The sequence below is a fragment of the Carassius auratus genome, chromosome 42 (assembly GCF_003368295.1).
Source record: "Carassius auratus strain Wakin chromosome 42, ASM336829v1, whole genome shotgun sequence".
Taxonomy (NCBI): domain Eukaryota; kingdom Metazoa; phylum Chordata; class Actinopteri; order Cypriniformes; family Cyprinidae; genus Carassius; species Carassius auratus.
In genome coordinates this window covers 13375941-13393871 of record NC_039284.1, presented here as the reverse complement: position 1 = coordinate 13393871, position 17931 = coordinate 13375941, and the positions used below count along the sequence as shown (strand labels likewise).

The 17931-nt window shown below is 38.7% G+C and overlaps 1 protein-coding gene across 2 annotated transcripts in view; it reads left to right on the top strand.

Moving 5' to 3' along the window:
- LOC113060704 (kinesin-like protein KIF13B) overlaps positions 1-17605 on the top strand; it is a 41929-nt gene extending 24324 nt beyond the window's left edge. The window contains exons 12-40 of one of the 2 annotated variants that reach the window (XM_026229827.1): positions 9-119; positions 273-407; positions 780-910; positions 1508-1594; positions 1715-1902; positions 2339-2597; positions 2699-2861; positions 3056-3202; positions 3297-3446; positions 4622-4747; positions 6485-6658; positions 7445-7602; positions 7739-7871; positions 8208-8354; positions 8434-8463; positions 8747-8846; positions 9399-9525; positions 9788-9843; positions 9968-10092; positions 10172-10348; positions 10596-10688; positions 11313-11465; positions 11643-11720; positions 11805-11858; positions 11950-12064; positions 12509-12606; positions 13573-13638; positions 13897-14566; positions 14661-17605. In XM_026229827.1, coding sequence (XP_026085612.1) covers positions 9-119; positions 273-407; positions 780-910; positions 1508-1594; positions 1715-1902; positions 2339-2597; positions 2699-2861; positions 3056-3202; positions 3297-3446; positions 4622-4747; positions 6485-6658; positions 7445-7602; positions 7739-7871; positions 8208-8354; positions 8434-8463; positions 8747-8846; positions 9399-9525; positions 9788-9843; positions 9968-10092; positions 10172-10348; positions 10596-10688; positions 11313-11465; positions 11643-11720; positions 11805-11858; positions 11950-12064; positions 12509-12606; positions 13573-13638; positions 13897-14566; positions 14661-14869 — 4260 coding nt within the window. In that variant the 3' untranslated portion in view covers positions 14870-17605. Of the gene's footprint in view, positions 1-8; positions 120-272; positions 408-779; positions 911-1507; positions 1595-1714; positions 1903-2338; positions 2598-2698; positions 2862-3055; positions 3203-3296; positions 3447-4621; positions 4748-6484; positions 6659-7444; positions 7603-7738; positions 7872-8207; positions 8355-8433; positions 8464-8746; positions 8847-9398; positions 9526-9787; positions 9844-9967; positions 10093-10171; positions 10349-10595; positions 10689-11309; positions 11466-11642; positions 11721-11804; positions 11859-11949; positions 12065-12508; positions 12607-13572; positions 13639-13896; positions 14567-14660 lie in introns of both variants that reach the window. The other variant, XM_026229826.1, reaches the window with a different exon arrangement.
- Positions 17606-17931: the final 326 nt, after the last annotated feature.

Sequence of the window (17931 nt, the reverse complement as noted above, 5' to 3'; positions counted from 1 at the left end):
CACCACAGTCTATGAAGGCACCAGAGCTGAAGGAGAGACTGGAGGAATCTGAAAAATTGATACAGGAGATGACAGTCACCTGGGAAGAGAAGCTGAGGAAGACTGAGGAAATTGCACAAGTAACAGCAAGAATAATTTGTGCTGTTTTGTCTGGACTGTAATTTTGTTTATGTCTGGATGTTCTGTAGTTTATGTTCTATAACATCATCCGTCAAACACCGAAGAGAACGCTAATGTTCTTCTCACATTGTTTTTTTTTTTTCTTTGCACAGGAGAGACAAAAACAGCTGGAAAGTCTTGGCATCTCTCTGCAGTCATCTGGTATCAAGGTTGGAGAAGATAAGTGCTTCCTGATCAACCTCAACGCTGACCCTGCCCTTAATGAACTATTGGTTTATTATCTGAAGGTAATGTACAACTATTTTATCTTATTTTTTATTTCGTGTTCATATCCATTACCTTTGATCTTATATTATTGCTATTATTTTCTACTTATTACATATTATAGTATTATGCATGCATATTATTTTTATTATTATAGTAAGTTTTAATGTAATAAAATGTGTATATTATATACAAATTTTTTAGAGGTAGTAGTATTACAGAAAAAAAGCAATAAATATAGTATATGCTTTTTGTGCTGTCTAATGTCAATGTCACCATGTTGCAGTAATGTATATTAGTTTAATTTCTAATGAAAATTTGTCATTCGTTAAGTGTTGATTGTGCCTCTATGACTGTCATGTGATAACTGCAGTTAATGCTGGGATGTTTTGCAGGAACACACTAAGGTTGGATCAGCAGATTCACAGGACATCCAGCTGTGTGGAATGGGCATCCAAGCAGAACATTGTGTCATTAACATCACACCTGAGGGAGCGGTCTTTCTCAATCCTTACAGAAACTCAAGGTAAGCGTTGAGGATAGTAGTGTAAATATGATAGTAGGCCAAATCAAAAGGTCACCGGTTCCAATGAATCCATGACCCGGAGAGCACCTAACTACAGGCTTTCTTTGAACTATGTATAGTATATTTATGCATTTGACAGGTACTTTCATCTAAAAATTTAATACTGCAAGTTAAACTATGGGGAACGTGATTTCACCAAGTACAACATATTCCTGGATCAACAGTCTTCTTGATCCTGGAGCAACATACCAATCAGAATCGAGGGATACATAAGAAATGTCAGTTTTAGGCTTACAGTCAGGGTTAGATGCTTCTACACCCTTGTTATTCACTTATTATTTCCCTCTGATTGTAGGAATAAATTATGGGTAGGGTTAGGTTTAGGTGTAGGGACTGGGTTAAGTCTATATTTTTAGACAGCAGTGTTGATCCAGGATCAACAAAAGATGTTGATGCAGGAACATGTCTTACTTGGCAAAATCACGGCGACCTTAAACTATAAAGACACATGTGCTGAATCACAACAACAGCTAAATCGTAATCTTGTTTAGATTTAAATTTAATCTGAAGTTTTATAAAATAACTTTATTGTTGCAGAACATGTGTAAATGGATCTCCAGTCACCAGCCGGCAACAGCTTCACCATGGTGACCGTATTCTTTGGGGAAACAATCACTTCTTCAGGTCAGTGGTATTACCCTGGACTAAAGGATGTCACACAGGGCTCCCTGTATTTGTACATGAAAGTGCTTTATGGTTATCTTTTTATTTTTTATGAAGGCTATATACTTGTGTCTTCTTCAGAATAAACCTACCGAAGCGGCGCTTGCGGGGTGAGGAAGAGGAGGGTGAGGGCGGGAACATGAAGAACAGTAACAGCAGTGAACAGCTGGACGGAGAGGGAGACTCGACCAGCGAGGTGTCCAGTGAGGTCAGCTTCAGCTACGAGTTTGCTCAGACTGAAGTCATGATGAAGGCTCTGGGCAGCAACGGTGAGATTTAGCACCATACCTACTTTAAAAACAGCATTTATATAACTTCATTTTAAACAGATGTGTTGTGTAATTTTTGTGTGGAAACTGGGTTTTTAATTAACAAAGTTCAAAAGAACAGCATTTATTTGAAATTAAAACCTCTTTGTTGCAATATAAATGTCTTTACTATCACTTTTGATGCACATAAGTAATAATGTTATACAAAAAAAAATCTTACTGATCCCAAACTTTAGTGTAGCTGTAATAAAAAGTAAAACATTGCTACGATTTAAAATATGAACACTTAGCATTAAGGATGCATGTTACTCATTTCACATGTGAAAAGGTTCACTAATCAAAATATGTACTTTATTTTTAAATCTTAAAGCTACAGTAGCCAAAAATTGATCCAATATGAATAAAAAAAATAATAATTGTTTTTGTTGTCTAACAGACCCCATGCAGGCTGTTTTGCAGTCTCTAGAGCGCCAACATGAGGAGGAGAAGCAGACTGCTCTTGAGCGTCAGCGGCTGATGTATGAGCAGGAGCTGCAGCAGCTGCGCAAACAGCTGACTCCAGACAGACAGAGCATGCAGATACCACAGTCGCAGCCCTTGCAGCCACAGTACCGCAGCTGGGAGAGACTGAGCCAGGGAGGAATGTCTTCTTCACCCAGCGCCCAACATCGTCTGCGCCAGTGGAGCGAGGAGAGGTGAGGTTTACATTTTTAGTGGAAACAAGTGTTTTGTTTTCCCAAGGTAAACTTTGGACCATGGTGAGTTTGTTTTAATGATCTTATTGTGATGCCACCAGAGAGGAGGTGCTGAAGCGGAGCTTCAGGAAACTGAGGGAGCAGATCGTAAAGGCCAATCTGTTAGTGCAGGAGGCAAACTTCATCGCTGAAGAACTGGACAAGAGAACCGAATACAGAGTTACTCTACAGATCCCTGCTGCAAACCTTAATGCCAACAGAAAGGTCAGGCACTTTTAAGACCCATATAAGGCTTTCTGCAGGTCTTAAAGAGTCTTAATTCTCCCTTCTACATATTACGGTTAAAAGGCAGAAAGTCATGAGTTCATAAAGTTATGGCATTAAATGTTGCATGTACTGAAAAAGAATAAATATTTTTGTGTGGAGGCAGTTTACATTTTTTGTGTTTGTGTATTTAGCGAGACGCTGTATTGAGCGAACCTGCCATTCAAGTGAGGAGGAAAGGCAAAGGGAAGCAAATATGGGCCCTTGAGAAGATGGAAAACCGGCTAGTGGACATGAGAGAGCTTTATCAGGAGTGGAAGGAATTTGACGAAGACAACCCTGTAAGCTCTTATTATTCACAGATGCTATTCTGTCCCATTAATAAAAGAAAAGGTGACACTAAAGGAGTGTTTTTTTTCTCTCTCCATCTCATAGGTAATGCACTCATACTTCAAGAGAGCCGACCCTTTCTTTGATGAGCAGGTGAACCACAGTTTAATTGGGGTGGCCAACGTTTTCCTCTCCTGCCTGTTCTATGACGTAAAGCTACAATATGCGGTTCCCATCATCAATCAGAAAGGAGAGGTGAGGATGATGTATTCAGATCTGCCTGCAGCAGTAAGGCAAATATGATCTGTGGTTTGACTGCTATGAATATTTCAAGATAACTTACTCATTTGATTTGAAATCAAAAGACGAAAAGGAATGTAAATTAAATCAAATGCAGTTTCATCAGTTTTGAAGTAAAATCCAAATTAAGTCATTATATAAAGCATGAGATACACAGAAGAGGTCTTCACAGTGCCCCGACCCGGGACCTGTACGGGTTCGGGTCTATATTTTAAATGGATCAGCCGGGTCTGGGTCTGTTTAACATTGTGTGTAATACCCGTGTGATTGGAGTCATCGGACTCGGAGAATGCCCGGCCGTGATCAGACACTTGTGTTTTTTGTAACTTGCAACTTGTAAATTTAGGAAAAGAAAAGTGTGAGCCAAAAAAAAGTGATCTCTCTCTCCAAACCGCACTTTACATTTTCTCCCATTTTTATAATAATATAAATAACCTTTTATTTTAAAGTTTTATTGGTCAGATTCAGACTCCATGCAGAGCAGAGAGCACAGAGATGTTAGCAAATAAATAACGTCAGCGACCATGGCATTGCATGAGCGATCATTATTATAGTTCAAAAGGGCAAACAGTCGAAGTTATTATGCGAGTTAACTCGAGTCAGAATATACATGTGCACTGTTGCATTTGTCATCCGTCACCAGGATATTAAGTGGACTTTTGAAGCTGAAATAATGAGTGGATTAAGCTTGGACTTGGAATAACAAGAATAATAACATGGATAAGTTTCTTGTCGAAAGATTGTAATGAATAACAGGGAGTAAGGTACAAGGAAGAGAGACTACGGCTTCTTAAATTAGGTAAGACAAAGAGCTGTATTGTTCACAACAGGTTTATTGATTTTTAATAGCAATTTAAGGTGGAATATGTGACGATCGGGTCCAGTCGGGTCTGAGTCTTCCCGGCAGGTTCGGGTCCAGCTTTCAGATAATAGAAGAGTCCATTTCTCGGATCTACACGGGTCCGGGTCCAGCTTTTGAAATAATGGATGGGTCTGGGTCGGTTCGGTGTAGTACATTACGGGTCTCTTTTGGGTTCGGGCATGAATATTTGGACCCGTGAAGACCTGTAATACAAAGTCCATTTCCAGCGGACCAGTGAAGTGTTGTGTTTACTTGATGCTGGTGTCAGGTTGCCGGGCGGCTGCACGTGGAGGTGATGAGAGTGGGTGGAGGATTTGATGACAGCGTAGGCGGAGGAGATGACAGTGACGGAAGCCCAGACGGTGATGTACAGGAACGCAAACTGGTCTGTATGGTGAGTAGAGGTCGGCCAATGTATCGGTTTTGCCGATTGATCGGCAACGATAGTTGATTGTTGGAACAATCGGTTATTGCCAAAAATCCATTATCCATCAAAATGGATTACACTCCATTATTAACTATTAAAAATGAGGGGAGAAAATGAAAATGGAAAAAGCTGAATCCAGAAAAATTCAATAACGGAATTTGGAAAAATGTAAATGCAATTTAAGAAAAAAATTGAACTGATTTCATAGGGCCCTATTAGAGTATGGTAATTTCAACATTTACTATTACTGTTGTTGTTATTATTATCGCTTATATTACTTTTATTATTATTATTATTATTATCATTATCATTATTATTAATATTAATATTATTAAAGCACTTTTAGTTTCTGTTCTGTGTCCATTTTAAAAACTATCGGTTAATTGATCTGTGTTGGCCAGTGTGGTCCAACCTAGCTATCGGTATCAGCAAAATCCAATATCAGTCAACCTCTAATGGTGAGTACTGAAGTTCGCAGAAGAAGGTTTTGTGCATTTAAGGTTTGAGAAAATTAAGTCATGTTAAGGTTTTCGGTTTTAATGAAATTTTAACTAGCAACTAAAATTAATAATAAAACCACAATCTACTGTTGTTGTGTTTATACTAGACATGTGCCGGTATTCGGTAATGCAATATATCACAGTAATTAATATGCACGGTATTGTTATCGTGGGCACTTCTAAATACTGTGAATAATTATGTATAACAAATTATACAGTATTTGGAATTCATTTTAAGAATACTTTTCCCATCAACTGGTCAAAATGCACAGCACCGCTGTATGCTACTTGAAAGCCATGTGTGTGTGCTCTGATGTAAACAAGCACACATGAGAAGCACATGGGGAACACCTGAGAGACACGCTGAATGAAAGTACATTCACTCTCTGACAGCAGATGGCACTAAACTGAAGATAAAAAGCAGCCTTTACTCTGGAAACTCCATAAATAAAGCAGCCTACTACTAAAATAGCTATTCAAATTTGTGGATTTGCAATGGTGTTCATCAAAGCACCAAATACTTAAATATTTAGAATTAATATGCTATTTATTTTAAAGCTTTTTTTTTTTCATTTTAATCTGGACTACAACATTGATTCTTTATTGTTCGTTCACACTTTACATTAGGGCTTCATCAGTTAACATTAGTAAACTGCCATAAACTGCCAATTCTTCTGAACATGAACAAAATTCTTCTGAACATTCATTAATCTTAGGTATTCCAATATTTAATAACACGTTGTTAAAATCAAAAGTTGCAACTGTGTCATTTAATGAGCTAACATGAGCTAAAAGTTTTTTTTAACAAAGATTAATAACTTCAGTAGCAAATGTATTTATTGCTCATTGTGAATGTTGATGCATTAACCAAGGTTAACTAATGAGGTCTTATTGTAAAGTGATACCTATGGGTCTTTATAGTTCTTTTGCACTTTAATCTGTGTAAAACTTTTAACTTTATTTTTCTGTATTGCTTTATTGTATTTAAATTTTCATTTATTTTTGTTTTAAAAAAGTTATTTAACCTGTTATCATGACCACTTTTTTTTAATCTAAATTGCAATACATTGATAATACCGTATGACCATGAGCAATTAATCGCAACGGGATAATTTTATACCGGCATATCCCTAGTTTATATTTCAAATGTGTTATGTTTAAGAAATCTTACCACATATTAATTCTACTCATGTCTCTCAAACAGATTAAGATCCTGCAGGCTAATGGTCTCCCGCAGTACCTGTCCAATTTTGTTTTCTGTCAGTACTCTTTCTGGGACCAAGCAGAGCCTATTATTGTTGCTCCAGAAGTGGATCCCTCTGCCTCCTTCTCCAGCAGCAAAGACCCCCACTGCATGGTGGTGTTTGACAGCTGTAAGGTACAAGTCAAGACATGTGTCTTTACAAGCAGAGGGTAAATTAGGCACAATGTGATATACCCTCCTGAAAATCCCATCCACCATAGCCCAAATTGTAAACTATTACTAATATTGACCTTCTGCATTTAAACCGAAGCATCGTTGTTCATTAAAGGAATAGTTCACCCAAAAATGAAAAATTACTCAACATCAGATGAGTTCGTTTCTTCATTGGACCAGAGAAATTTTGCATTGCATCATTTGCTCACCAAGGGATCCTCTGTGATGAATGGGTGCCATCAGAATGGTACTCCAAACAGCTGATTAAACCTCATAATAATACATAAGTAATCCACACCACTCCAGTCCATCACTTAACGTCTTGTAAAGCGAAAAGCTGCAGGTTTGTAAGGAAGTAGTCCAGCAAGATGATGTTTCTGTCCAGAATCCATAATAATGCTTCCTACTGTGGAAAAAGTCCAGCCTTTGTTGTCCCCTCAATTAAAAACTTTTGATTTACAAGACATCATGTGATCGTCTGGAGTCATGTGGATTACTTGTGGATTATGATGTTTTTATCAGATGTTTAGAGTAGCTCCCATTCTGATGGGACCCTTTCACATCGGTAAGCAAGTGATGTAATGCCACATTTCTCCAAATCTGTTCCAACAATGAAACAAACTACATTTTAGATTGCCTGAGGGTACTTTTTTCAGCAATTTTTCATTTTTGGATGATCTATTCCTTTAACACTGGAGTTTAGAAATGATTAACATGCATTTATTTGTGCTTTACTCTCTTCTGTAGGAGTATGCTGTGACTGTAACAGAGGAATTTATTGAGTATTTAACAGAGGGTGCTGTAGCCATCGAGGTATACGGACACAGGCAGGCTGATCCAGGCAGGAACCCCGCACTGTGGGACCTCAGCATCATCCAGGCCAAAACACGCACTTTACGTGACAGGTGAGCAGAAAATTGAGCTTCAACTCCCTGTAATTATCCAATTATACTGATACAAGCTTTCAGAAATGTAGAGAACATTGGGGTGGTTTATATCTACTGATCTGCTTCCTGTTTTTGAACGGCTTTGTGTCCTCAGGTGGAGCGAGGTAACACGCAAGTTGGAGATGTGGGTGCAGATTTTGGAGCTGAATGAGAACGGCGAGTACATGCCGGTGGAGGTGGTGCCAGCACGAGATGTTCGCACGGGGGGCGTCTTCCAGCTCAAACAGGTCAGAAACCTCATGTTCCTGCAGGGTTACAAATGATACCACTGCAAGTCTGTCAGCCCACAGCTGCTGTCTACAGTTGTTTATAACGATCAGAATAAAGCATAGCATGAAATAACCTTAATACCTTTTTTTTCCGCATGTTCGATGCAGATGAGAATGACGTGTTCTTGACTGATTGCTTTGTGCAAACTCTGTTGCTTGTTTTGGTAGATTTATTTTCTGCATGTGAACTCTATATTTTACTTGTGCTCTGTTATTGTATCAATGCAGTTGTTCACCATTTGGCTTTAGGGCTTTTGTCATGGGGTATTAACTGTTTGAGTGTGTCTTTCTCAGGGCCAGTCTCGGCGGATTCAGGTGGAGGTGCGCTCAGTGCAGGACTCCGGCACGATGCCTTTGATAGCAGAGATCATCCTGGGAGTGTCCATCGGCTGTGTGGAGATCAGGCAGGTGCGGATGACCAAAAACAATGAGCCACAAGAGGTAAATGTTCTTTTTCACCTAGACTTTTAGCGTTTAGCAGGATGATGTTTATAACATTTCTATTGTTTTTCTTTTGTAGCTTGAGGGAGATGAAATGGACAGTTATCAGGTATGTTTGGTTGTCAGTACATTTATGACATTGACTTTTAGTTTTTAATAATAACAAGTTTTTTATTATTATTATTTTTTTTTCCTGCTGAGATTCAGTTTTGAATCCATTCTGCATGATATGCTCATCCCATTCCTTTCTCTCCCTCTTACTTCTTTCCTGTCTTTCTCCTCTGTCCTGCCCATTAAAGGCATAAAAAGCCTTTTAATAAGCAAAAAATGAAATGGCCAAGCAATAGCAGCATTAATTTATTCTCAATTAGCATTTGTCCTTCATCCTGTAGGAGCGAGATTTGGAGCGTCTGCGACGTCAGTGTCTCACTGCTCTCACTAAGAGACAAGAGTATCTGGACCAACATCTTCAGACTTTGGTCAGCAAAGCAGGTAAAAACCAGATAGATGTGTACAATTTTTAGTCTCAGCTCAGTAATGGACTATAAAATAGTGTCTTTGAGAAACCAACCGATTGATTAGAAACACAAGCAGACAGAAGAAATGTGATGTGATCTGATTTTGGATGCCCAAAATCCGACATAGCTCCTTTTTGTTTCTTTTGTCTGCCAAAAAATTAAATAATGCACACTCAAAAACAGGTGGGGAAAAAGCTAGAGATTTGACGTAATCAGAGCTACAATGATTGGGCAGCGTTTTATCACTGCATGTCCATTGGTTTTTTTATTTTTATAAAATTAAATTATAATTTTATAGATGCGTATAGATGCATTTAGATATATAATTATTAATGTTTTATAAATATTTTAAAAACTACATAATATTTTAAATATATAAATAATAAAGTTTAAAAAAAATATTTAGAAAAAAAAAGATCTAAAATTAGCAAATGTATATATGCTTAAAGGAACTTCTCTGCAGAAATGGGTTTTGCATGGCATTAGATTAGAGGAAACATTGGTGACTAGTTTGCTCTCTGACCAGATAAGTCTGAGGATGATGTGGAGAGGGAGGCCCAGCTGCTTGAGTGGCGTCTGACGCTCACAGAGGAGAGGAATGCAGTGATGGTGCCCTCTGCTGGCAGTGGAATACCAGGAGCTCCTGCTGAGTGGTACAGCACTTCTACTGGATCATTTGCATTTGATCTGAACACTTAAATCATTTAATGTCATAGATAGCTGGTAAACCTGTGGTCTGTGAGAGGTTTGAATGATATTTAATGTCAGTTTAGCTTTGATTTATGTAGTTTGTGGTTTAGGGAGGTTGTTATAATCCTTAAATGATGTGATTTAATAGATTGATGTTTGGGTTTGAGGCTTTAATTTTTACAAATATTTAGTCATGAGTCATGATTTTTATGTCTGTCTTGGCAGGGTACCAGTGCCTGGGATGGAAACCCACATTCCAGTGCTCTTTCTTGACCTGAGCGGTATGTTTTTCCTGCTTGCTGAAGAAATGCAATGTCCACTGTGACCTTTCTTCCGCTGCAAGCTCGGTTTATCTTAACGTTCATTTTCACACTCATTCTTCCTGTGTTTCTCCTCTTCCTCCAGCTTATGACTTCAGCTCTCAGGAAAACCTGGACGTTCCCGAGGCGGGCGGCTGGGATGGCACGCTTAGCTCTGAAGATGAGGATGAATTTTTTGACCTTCAGATTGTCAAACACTATGATGAAGAGGTGTGAATATGACCCACGTACTCTCAGAGGCTCCCAAGATGATTTTAAAGGAATTCATTAAAAACTCTCTTTCTTCCAGGTGAAAGCCGAAGCTTCGTGGGACTCCACGGTTCATGAATGTCCACAGCTGAGTCGAGGTGCTGCCCCAGATCAGAGAGTATATCTGATTGTCCGCACCGTGGTGCAGCTCAGCCACCCTGCAGAGATGCAGCTCGTCCTGCGCAAACGCATCTGTGTGAACCTCACTGGACGACAGGTGCGGCATGGTCGACTTTGTATGACCTTCACTATCATCAGAGCCGAAGAAAAGTGTCTTTTTACACTTTTCTGCACTTCAGTCAGCTTTACATACAGCTGTGCCATATATATGTTTGGTGCTTGGTTGCTATAAACTTTTTAAGGAATTTCAAGCTTTAGATATGAAAATGATCTCTGCATATTTTATTTATATATATATATATATATATATATATATATGCGTGTGTGTGTGTTGGTTTAAACAGGGTTTTGCTCAAAATTTCTTGAGGAGAATGTCCACCAGGAGCACTATTCCTGGTTGTGGTGTGACCTTTGAAGTTGTCTCCAACATCCCAGGGGTAATCATACAAATTTTTTTCTGTCTATATATTGCATGAGCTGAATCATATTGGTTTTTCAGTGACCAATGACAATATATAATACATTCACTTCAAATTCAGAAGTGTTTTTGGTATTGGTAACCAAAACTCAAAACTATTACAATTTATTGTTACTGAAATAAAGCTGATTAAAAAAAAATTCAAGTATTAGATTAAAAATTAATCTTGCCTTGGCAACTAACTGAAATAAAATAAGGTTTAGCTAACATACTATAATTACTTAAACTGAAATAAAGCTAAACAGAAATAAATAAAAGTATAATAGAATATATAAAATAAAACTAATAATAGTATTGTAAATAAAACTAAAATAGCACCAATTCAGAATATAATTGTTAGCAGATTTCAAAACTGAAGCGAGGTGAAATTGCAATTTTCTTCATATTTGCTGACAATCTTAAAATATTAAATAATGTAAATATTATTCGCTCATATGCATCACTGCAAAACTCTCAGCAACACTGAAAAGGCTGTTTTAGTTGGCCATTATGCACAAGAAAGCTGCTCTGATAAAGTTGCACACCTGGTTTCTTGACTTGGTTTGTTTACGAGCACCTGTCTTTTGGCTGTGTATTTCAGCAGGACAGCCAGAGCTCAGAGGACAGGGAGATGCTGGCTCGTGTGGCCACCAGCGCTGAGAACCCGAAATCCTCAGATAATGAAGCTGCCATAGAGAAGTACCTGCGGAGCGTCCTGGCTGTGGAGAACATCCTCACACTGGACCGTCTGAGACAGGTCACACAGCTAGCTCCACTAATATTTTTTTATCCGATAAAATTGCATTTTATCATCTCTTTCTAATGTTATGTTTATTTAGGCATATAGCATGGGAAGCAGATGGTGACTTCCCAGTATGATCTAGTTTTCTCTTTCGAGTTCAGCTCAGCATGTTGTTTTTATCATGTGCAACAGGAGGTGGCAGTGAAGGAGCATTTGGCAGGTAAAGGCAAGGGCAGCAGACGCAGTCTCAGCTCTCCGAGTGTGCACCGGGTAAGCACACCTTCTTACTAACAGAACTGCATCATTGGAGCCTGGCACTTTATGTATTCACACATCACCTTTTTCATCCTCTAGTTATCTGGAAGCAGACAGGATCTGTCACTTAACTCAGTGCTGGATGACAACAAGGTAAGATTCAAGGGTGAAGATAAGACATATGGTCCATCACAGGAAATGTGTTCGTTTATGTAACCTCTAATATCCAATTTGCTTATGTAAGAATCGATGGGAGAGTCAGCAGGATATCTTTGCGACATCCTCTCAGTTCAGCAAAACACTGCCACGACCATCCAGACCTCCTACCCCACCTACACAGAATCAGGACCCCGAGCAAGGTACAAAATAACGGTCACCCTTCAGGATGTGGACCATTTTTTCTGCAATAAAATAATCTTCTTTTTCCGTTTTGAGCATGACCCATTCTTTATTTGACTGTCCTTCCAACCATCAACTCTGTGCTCTCTACTATAAATTCTTTCTGCCTGAACTCTCATTTCTAACCTGGTTTCTGGTTACGGAGAAAATCCTTGTATAATGTCCAAAGGCTCGTAGTCTGAACCTGCAGCCTTTCAGTTACCACTGATTTTCTCTCACCTAGTTAGTTTTTGTCAGTGTGACATTTTTGTGACTGACTTCATACACTCCTTTTATATCTTTTCTACATCTGTCTCCGTTTCACCATCATTGTCGTCTTTCTCCACGCCTCTACCTTGCTGTTGGCCTCTTTCCCAACCCACCCACAGGTTTTTCAGGGCTTGCTGCTTCTTATATCTCCCCAGTCAAGGCCCTGGTTCCTCAGATGCCAAAGCTTCTCAAGTCCCTGTTCCCTGTGCGCGATGACAAGAAAGATTTGAGACCCTCTCCACACTCCCAACAGGTCTGGTCACGTTTTTGACTGTTTAAATGAGTAAACCGTGCATAAAACCTTGCTTTGTCAGTCTCATGAAAACTGTCAAGAAATGTCCAGGTCACGTTTAACCCTAAAACCAAAAGGAAGAATTATTTAAAAATTCTAATAAATAAGAATATACATACATACATACATAAAAACATCATCAACAAATACTGCATTTTTTTATGCAAAGTGACTTCCATGTGGTGATTTCATGCATAAATGTAGTCATAAAAATAGCCATTTTAGTGCCTGCAAAGCCTCTGTTAGAAATATGCTGCATTTAGATGAATAAATCATATGTGGTAATCAAAGAGGGATGCAAATCCTCCCGGCTGATTTAATTTGAGTCAATTTTAGATTCTAGTGTAATATCATTCTGTCTTCATGCCTCCTCATTTCCATATAGACAGAAATTCCATATGCTACTATTACATTGCCCATATATCTGTAATATATTATCCGTCTTATATGAGGAAAATTAAGTCTTTAAATTAAGCCTTTTTTGCCTGGTAGTGGATTTTTTTTTTTTTTGAGAAAACAGACTTTTTTGGTTTTCCATGATTAAAACAGTGTCCTCATTTTGTCAAAGTAAATCATGTCAGGGAAACCTGATTATATGTTAGGCAGGAGTCCATAGATAAACTCCAGTGTTTAATTTCCCCAAGATTAATTGTCAAGCCATACCCTTTCATCATATCTCCCAGCATGCTTTTGACAGAGGCGTACAGGGGGAAAAAAAATGTGATGGTGATATTTCATCGTGTACATCACTCCTCCCCTGCACACAGACGTTTTGATCTGTCAGTACTTTAGATCAAACGTAATCCAAAGGCTCCCAACATAAAAAAAATGAACCCGTGACACTTAAATCAAGCTTTGTGCTGCCTCTCTGAAAACCATTACCAAAATCGTAAAAACAAATTTAATATGTTCCATTCATCTCTCCAGCATCTGCCACGAATAATGATGCAAACAGCAAACAACCCTGATGAAGGAAGAGTAAGAATAGAACCGGTAAGTAGATCTCCACTCTGATCGCATGCTCCATCTTTGGCAAAATTAAATAAGTATGAATGATGAATTGGGTTACAGACTTGTATTTTGCGAAAGTATAGCCTAGGAAGATATTTTAAGAGCCCAGTCTTTCTCTCCTGCATGTGATGTAAATTGCATGCTATTAAATCTGTGGTTTTCCTAGCATGTGCTAGAGTCAGATGATAAGTTGAGGTGAAGTTAAATGTTCCTTGTGGTTTTGGACGTGCTTCCCCGTAGGCTGCAGTAATGGGGAAGAGTCCTGCTTCAGATGGGCCTGATGCCCTGTCCTCTATGCATGATCTGCTTCTGAGCCCCATCAGCGAATCTTCCAGTGGCTATTTTTCTACTAGCGTCTCCACTGCCACCCTTTCCGATGTCTCCATAGCTTGTGGGGACCTTACCCCTACTCCCAATTCCCAAGCGGGTCCCGTAGCATCCAGGCACGACAACGAAGACTGTCTACCACCCCCTGTTAATGCCTCTGTTGCTCCTGTAGAAGCTGGGATAAGATCTGACAGGCCTAGAAAAGAGGAAGATACCCAGGCGGCCCACAGGAATGGTGTCACCACCTCTCAGCAGGAAGCACAGCTAAATGCAACCCTTCCCCTGGTGTCGAGTACCTCCACAGACAGCCCTTTATCCCCCCAGAAGGTCAAAGCCAATGAACTCAGGTCTTTCTGTAACATTCTCGGAGATGGAAAAGCAACCACAATGCAAGTGCAACAAATAAACAGCTTGGAGAAGCTAGAGATAACCTTCGAGGATGTGGAACCCAAGGAACTTGCTTGGCTTAAGGTGGGAGGTAGAGTCACTGTCGGATCCAACATGTCCGGCACAGTCCGCTACATTGGCCCGACGCACTTCTCAGAAGTCGTCTGGGTCGGGGTCGAGTTGGACACTCCCTCAGGTTAGTCAAGTCTTCCGTTATGCAACAAGAGATGTTCAACTTCTTGTTGAGATGATTTACAGACCTTGTTCTTTTTTAATCATGTGTCCACTAGGTAAGAATGATGGTTCTGTTGAGGGCCACCAGTACTTCCAGTGCAAGCCTGGTTATGGGGTGCTAGTCCGTCCAGATAGACTGACTCGATGGGAAGCTTCCAAAAGGAACAACGAAAATCGTCGCAGCGGGGAATTCAGTCAGCAACTGAGGGGAGGAGCCAGCACTGCCATTCAGAAAGGAGAGAATCGCAAATCCTGGACCAGCTAATTAACAATGAGCTGAGCAGGACAGAACCTCCGCTTCCAACATCTGAATCTAACTGAGGATGTCAACTCCATCCATCACTGTGCTTGGGCAAACCCAACTTTGCACAGAGGATGGTACAACATTCCCTTTCAAGCTCCTCTATCAGTTCCGGTGCTATGCTAATGTGTAGCATGTGGGAGTGCTATCAAATTTCAACATGCTGCTTCAGTTGTGTTCCTTTATTTGTTTGCTTGTTTGTTAACTCAAGCAAGTCTCCTGGAGTCGACCATAAATGAATCTTCCGGGTCTTTGAGATTGAGTCCATTTTTGGACTTGATGCTACAAATGATGCTTGATTTATCTTCTCTGCACAGTCAGTAAATGATTTTTAGTTTCCTGAATGTGCCTTTTAAGTCAAGCCATTTCTTGTTTGTCATCCCTCATTGCACCTTCCAACACTAGTTAGAATGTGGTAAATGGTATGGTAGGCATGTAAGAGATTATCTCAGGGATCCGATCGGAGTCTTTGGATACACCCAGTAGTGTTCTCAGCTGTAAGCCACTATCAAGCAATCAAGCCACTATCAAATCTGGCTTTTCATGGAGTGAAGGGGGCTGCATGTATTTTACGATGGGTGCCATCATGAGCAGGTCACTGCAGGTTTTTGATGCAAGTTTCATGTTGTGAAGTACTATTATTACTTGGCCAGTGATTGGACGACTAAGTACACAAGATGGGATGTTTTATTTGGTTTGGTGTCATTGGAAGACTTGCCTATCAGTATTCTAGGAGGTAACTGCCTGCTTAGTGTGTATCCTTAATTGCATGTGGTGAATTTTTAGACTTGACTGAATTGGCACATTCAGGCTTAATTGACTGGCTTAATTAGGCCCTCTCTTAATGGTTTTGATGATTGGACTAAAAAAAAAAAAAGGATTTTAGAGCGGCTTATTTACAATCTGATGGGTTGGGGCACATTTTACTAAGCAGCCTTTTAATTGGACTTGGATTATTGGAACTACTTTAACCTCAAATAACTTTTTGCTGCAATTTAGTGACAGTTAAAGTAGCTTGGTTTAATGGTTTCTGAAGGACTGTCTTCCACAAGAAGGTCACAGTAGAAGCACATTCCAGTTTTGTGTATTGGACCAATTACTGGCAATAACTTCATTTTATTTATTCAAATTAAAAGCTCTAAAAGTGATTTTTTTTTTTAACACTATGGGAAAATTGGTCAGATTTATATCGTTTTTTTTTTTTTAATGAGCAGCATGATTCCATGCAGATATGTTGGTTCACATCATGATGGCGAGAAAATGTTATTTCATTCCTTTTATGTTCTATTCATGGAAATCATCACGTGATTTCTGGAGTCTAATACAATATCGAATATATTTTAATTGTTGTAGTTATGTAAATTGAATTTATAAAGTGTAAAAAATCCTGTGAACTGAAAATCTATTTGCACATTTGATTTATAGTTCGATAGCTTATGTGCCCAAAGGGTGCTTAGTTTTGTTGTAAATTAAGTAAACTAACCGATGATCCACTGTAAATCTGCTTTCACTGGATTCGATGCTCAAAAGTCAAAAACATTTTGAAATTTCCATCTGAGAAGAGATGCGTTTCTCCACAGTTTGAAGTTGCCTTTGATTTTTCCTGTTTGTGTTCAGTCTGATCTGTGCTTTATTCATAATGAGAAAACGCACACATGTGGAGCACTGAAATGAGCACTGTGATTAGCAACAAAGGCTTCAGGGGATAAGATTTTAAGGCCTGCTGGGTCACATTAGTAACTAGTCATTCTTTAAATATTAATTTAAAGGTAATACAAGAACAGGTTGATTGCCTTTTAGAATGACAAATCTCAACTGTTTATTTTAATAAATTTCTGTCGTAGCAATAATGTTACCAATGCTTGTAGGGATTTGATGGTTCATTGGTTTGAACCTAATGTGTTACTCTAGGGGAAATTAACTTATTGAAGACTTTTTCAGTAAGCTGATCTCCATGGCCCAACATTTCAATCATAGATGCTTTTAACTTGATGTGTACTAGTTGTTTATTTTGTTTTTAAGTGCAATTCACCAATTTTCTTCATCATTAATATGGTTGAATGCACTCTACATCCATTCTGTTTAACGTCAACAAGTCTGCAGCAGCAGAAATTACACCTTGATCTATAATGAATGGCACTGATCCAGAACCATATCCGAGCAACCACACTGTGGCCTTTTGTAGTCCAATACTAAATACAGGTGTGGAGACTCGTACTTTCCTTCTGTTTGAAATATTTCCCATTAAGCACTTCAGGAGAAAGAGGTTTTGAAGGAAGCTTTGGGCTCTGCTGTTTACACAGATGTCAGACGAAGCTCTTGGCAGTACGTTTCTGCTCTAGTTCTGTAGTTTTTTTTCTTTTTCCTGAGCAGTGAGTGGATGTCTCCATCATTCACTACTAGTCTGTGCCTTGTCCTGATGATTTTGTCATGAAAATTGTCCCGAATATTGAGCGTTAGAACCCAAGGCATACCTGTGTATGTGTTTTGTATATAGTTTTTTTTTTTTTTTTTTTTTTTTTTTTTTTGCATCTTGAGTTCAATCTGAGCACAAGGCTGGGTTTGATAAATTGATCTGCAATTCTATGCTGATATCCAAAGAATAATCATGTATAATAATTCATTTAGAATTTCTTTTATATTGACTGAACAATAATCTGGCTGTAAAGAAAAAATAAAAGTTGACTTGATTTACACATCTATTTTTATTTTTTTTAATATTTTTAGGGGACAAAAAAAATATTGTTCTTTAAGGAGCTATGTTAAAATTGAAATTTTTAATTAGATTAAAATCGACAGCCAATGATGATTTTTTTTCGCTGTATGGAAAAGAGCAGCTGCACATACTTATATCAAATGATTGTCTTCAAGTAACAATCCTCTTACAATTTCAGAATTGGGAATATAATTCAGAATTTGCATAACTGTAGAATTCTGGAGTGCTGTATAAAAAGTACAATCAGCCAGTGTCTTACAGCTCGTTAAGTCTTTATTCTCTAGAAGGTACAATTCTAAAATAAACAACT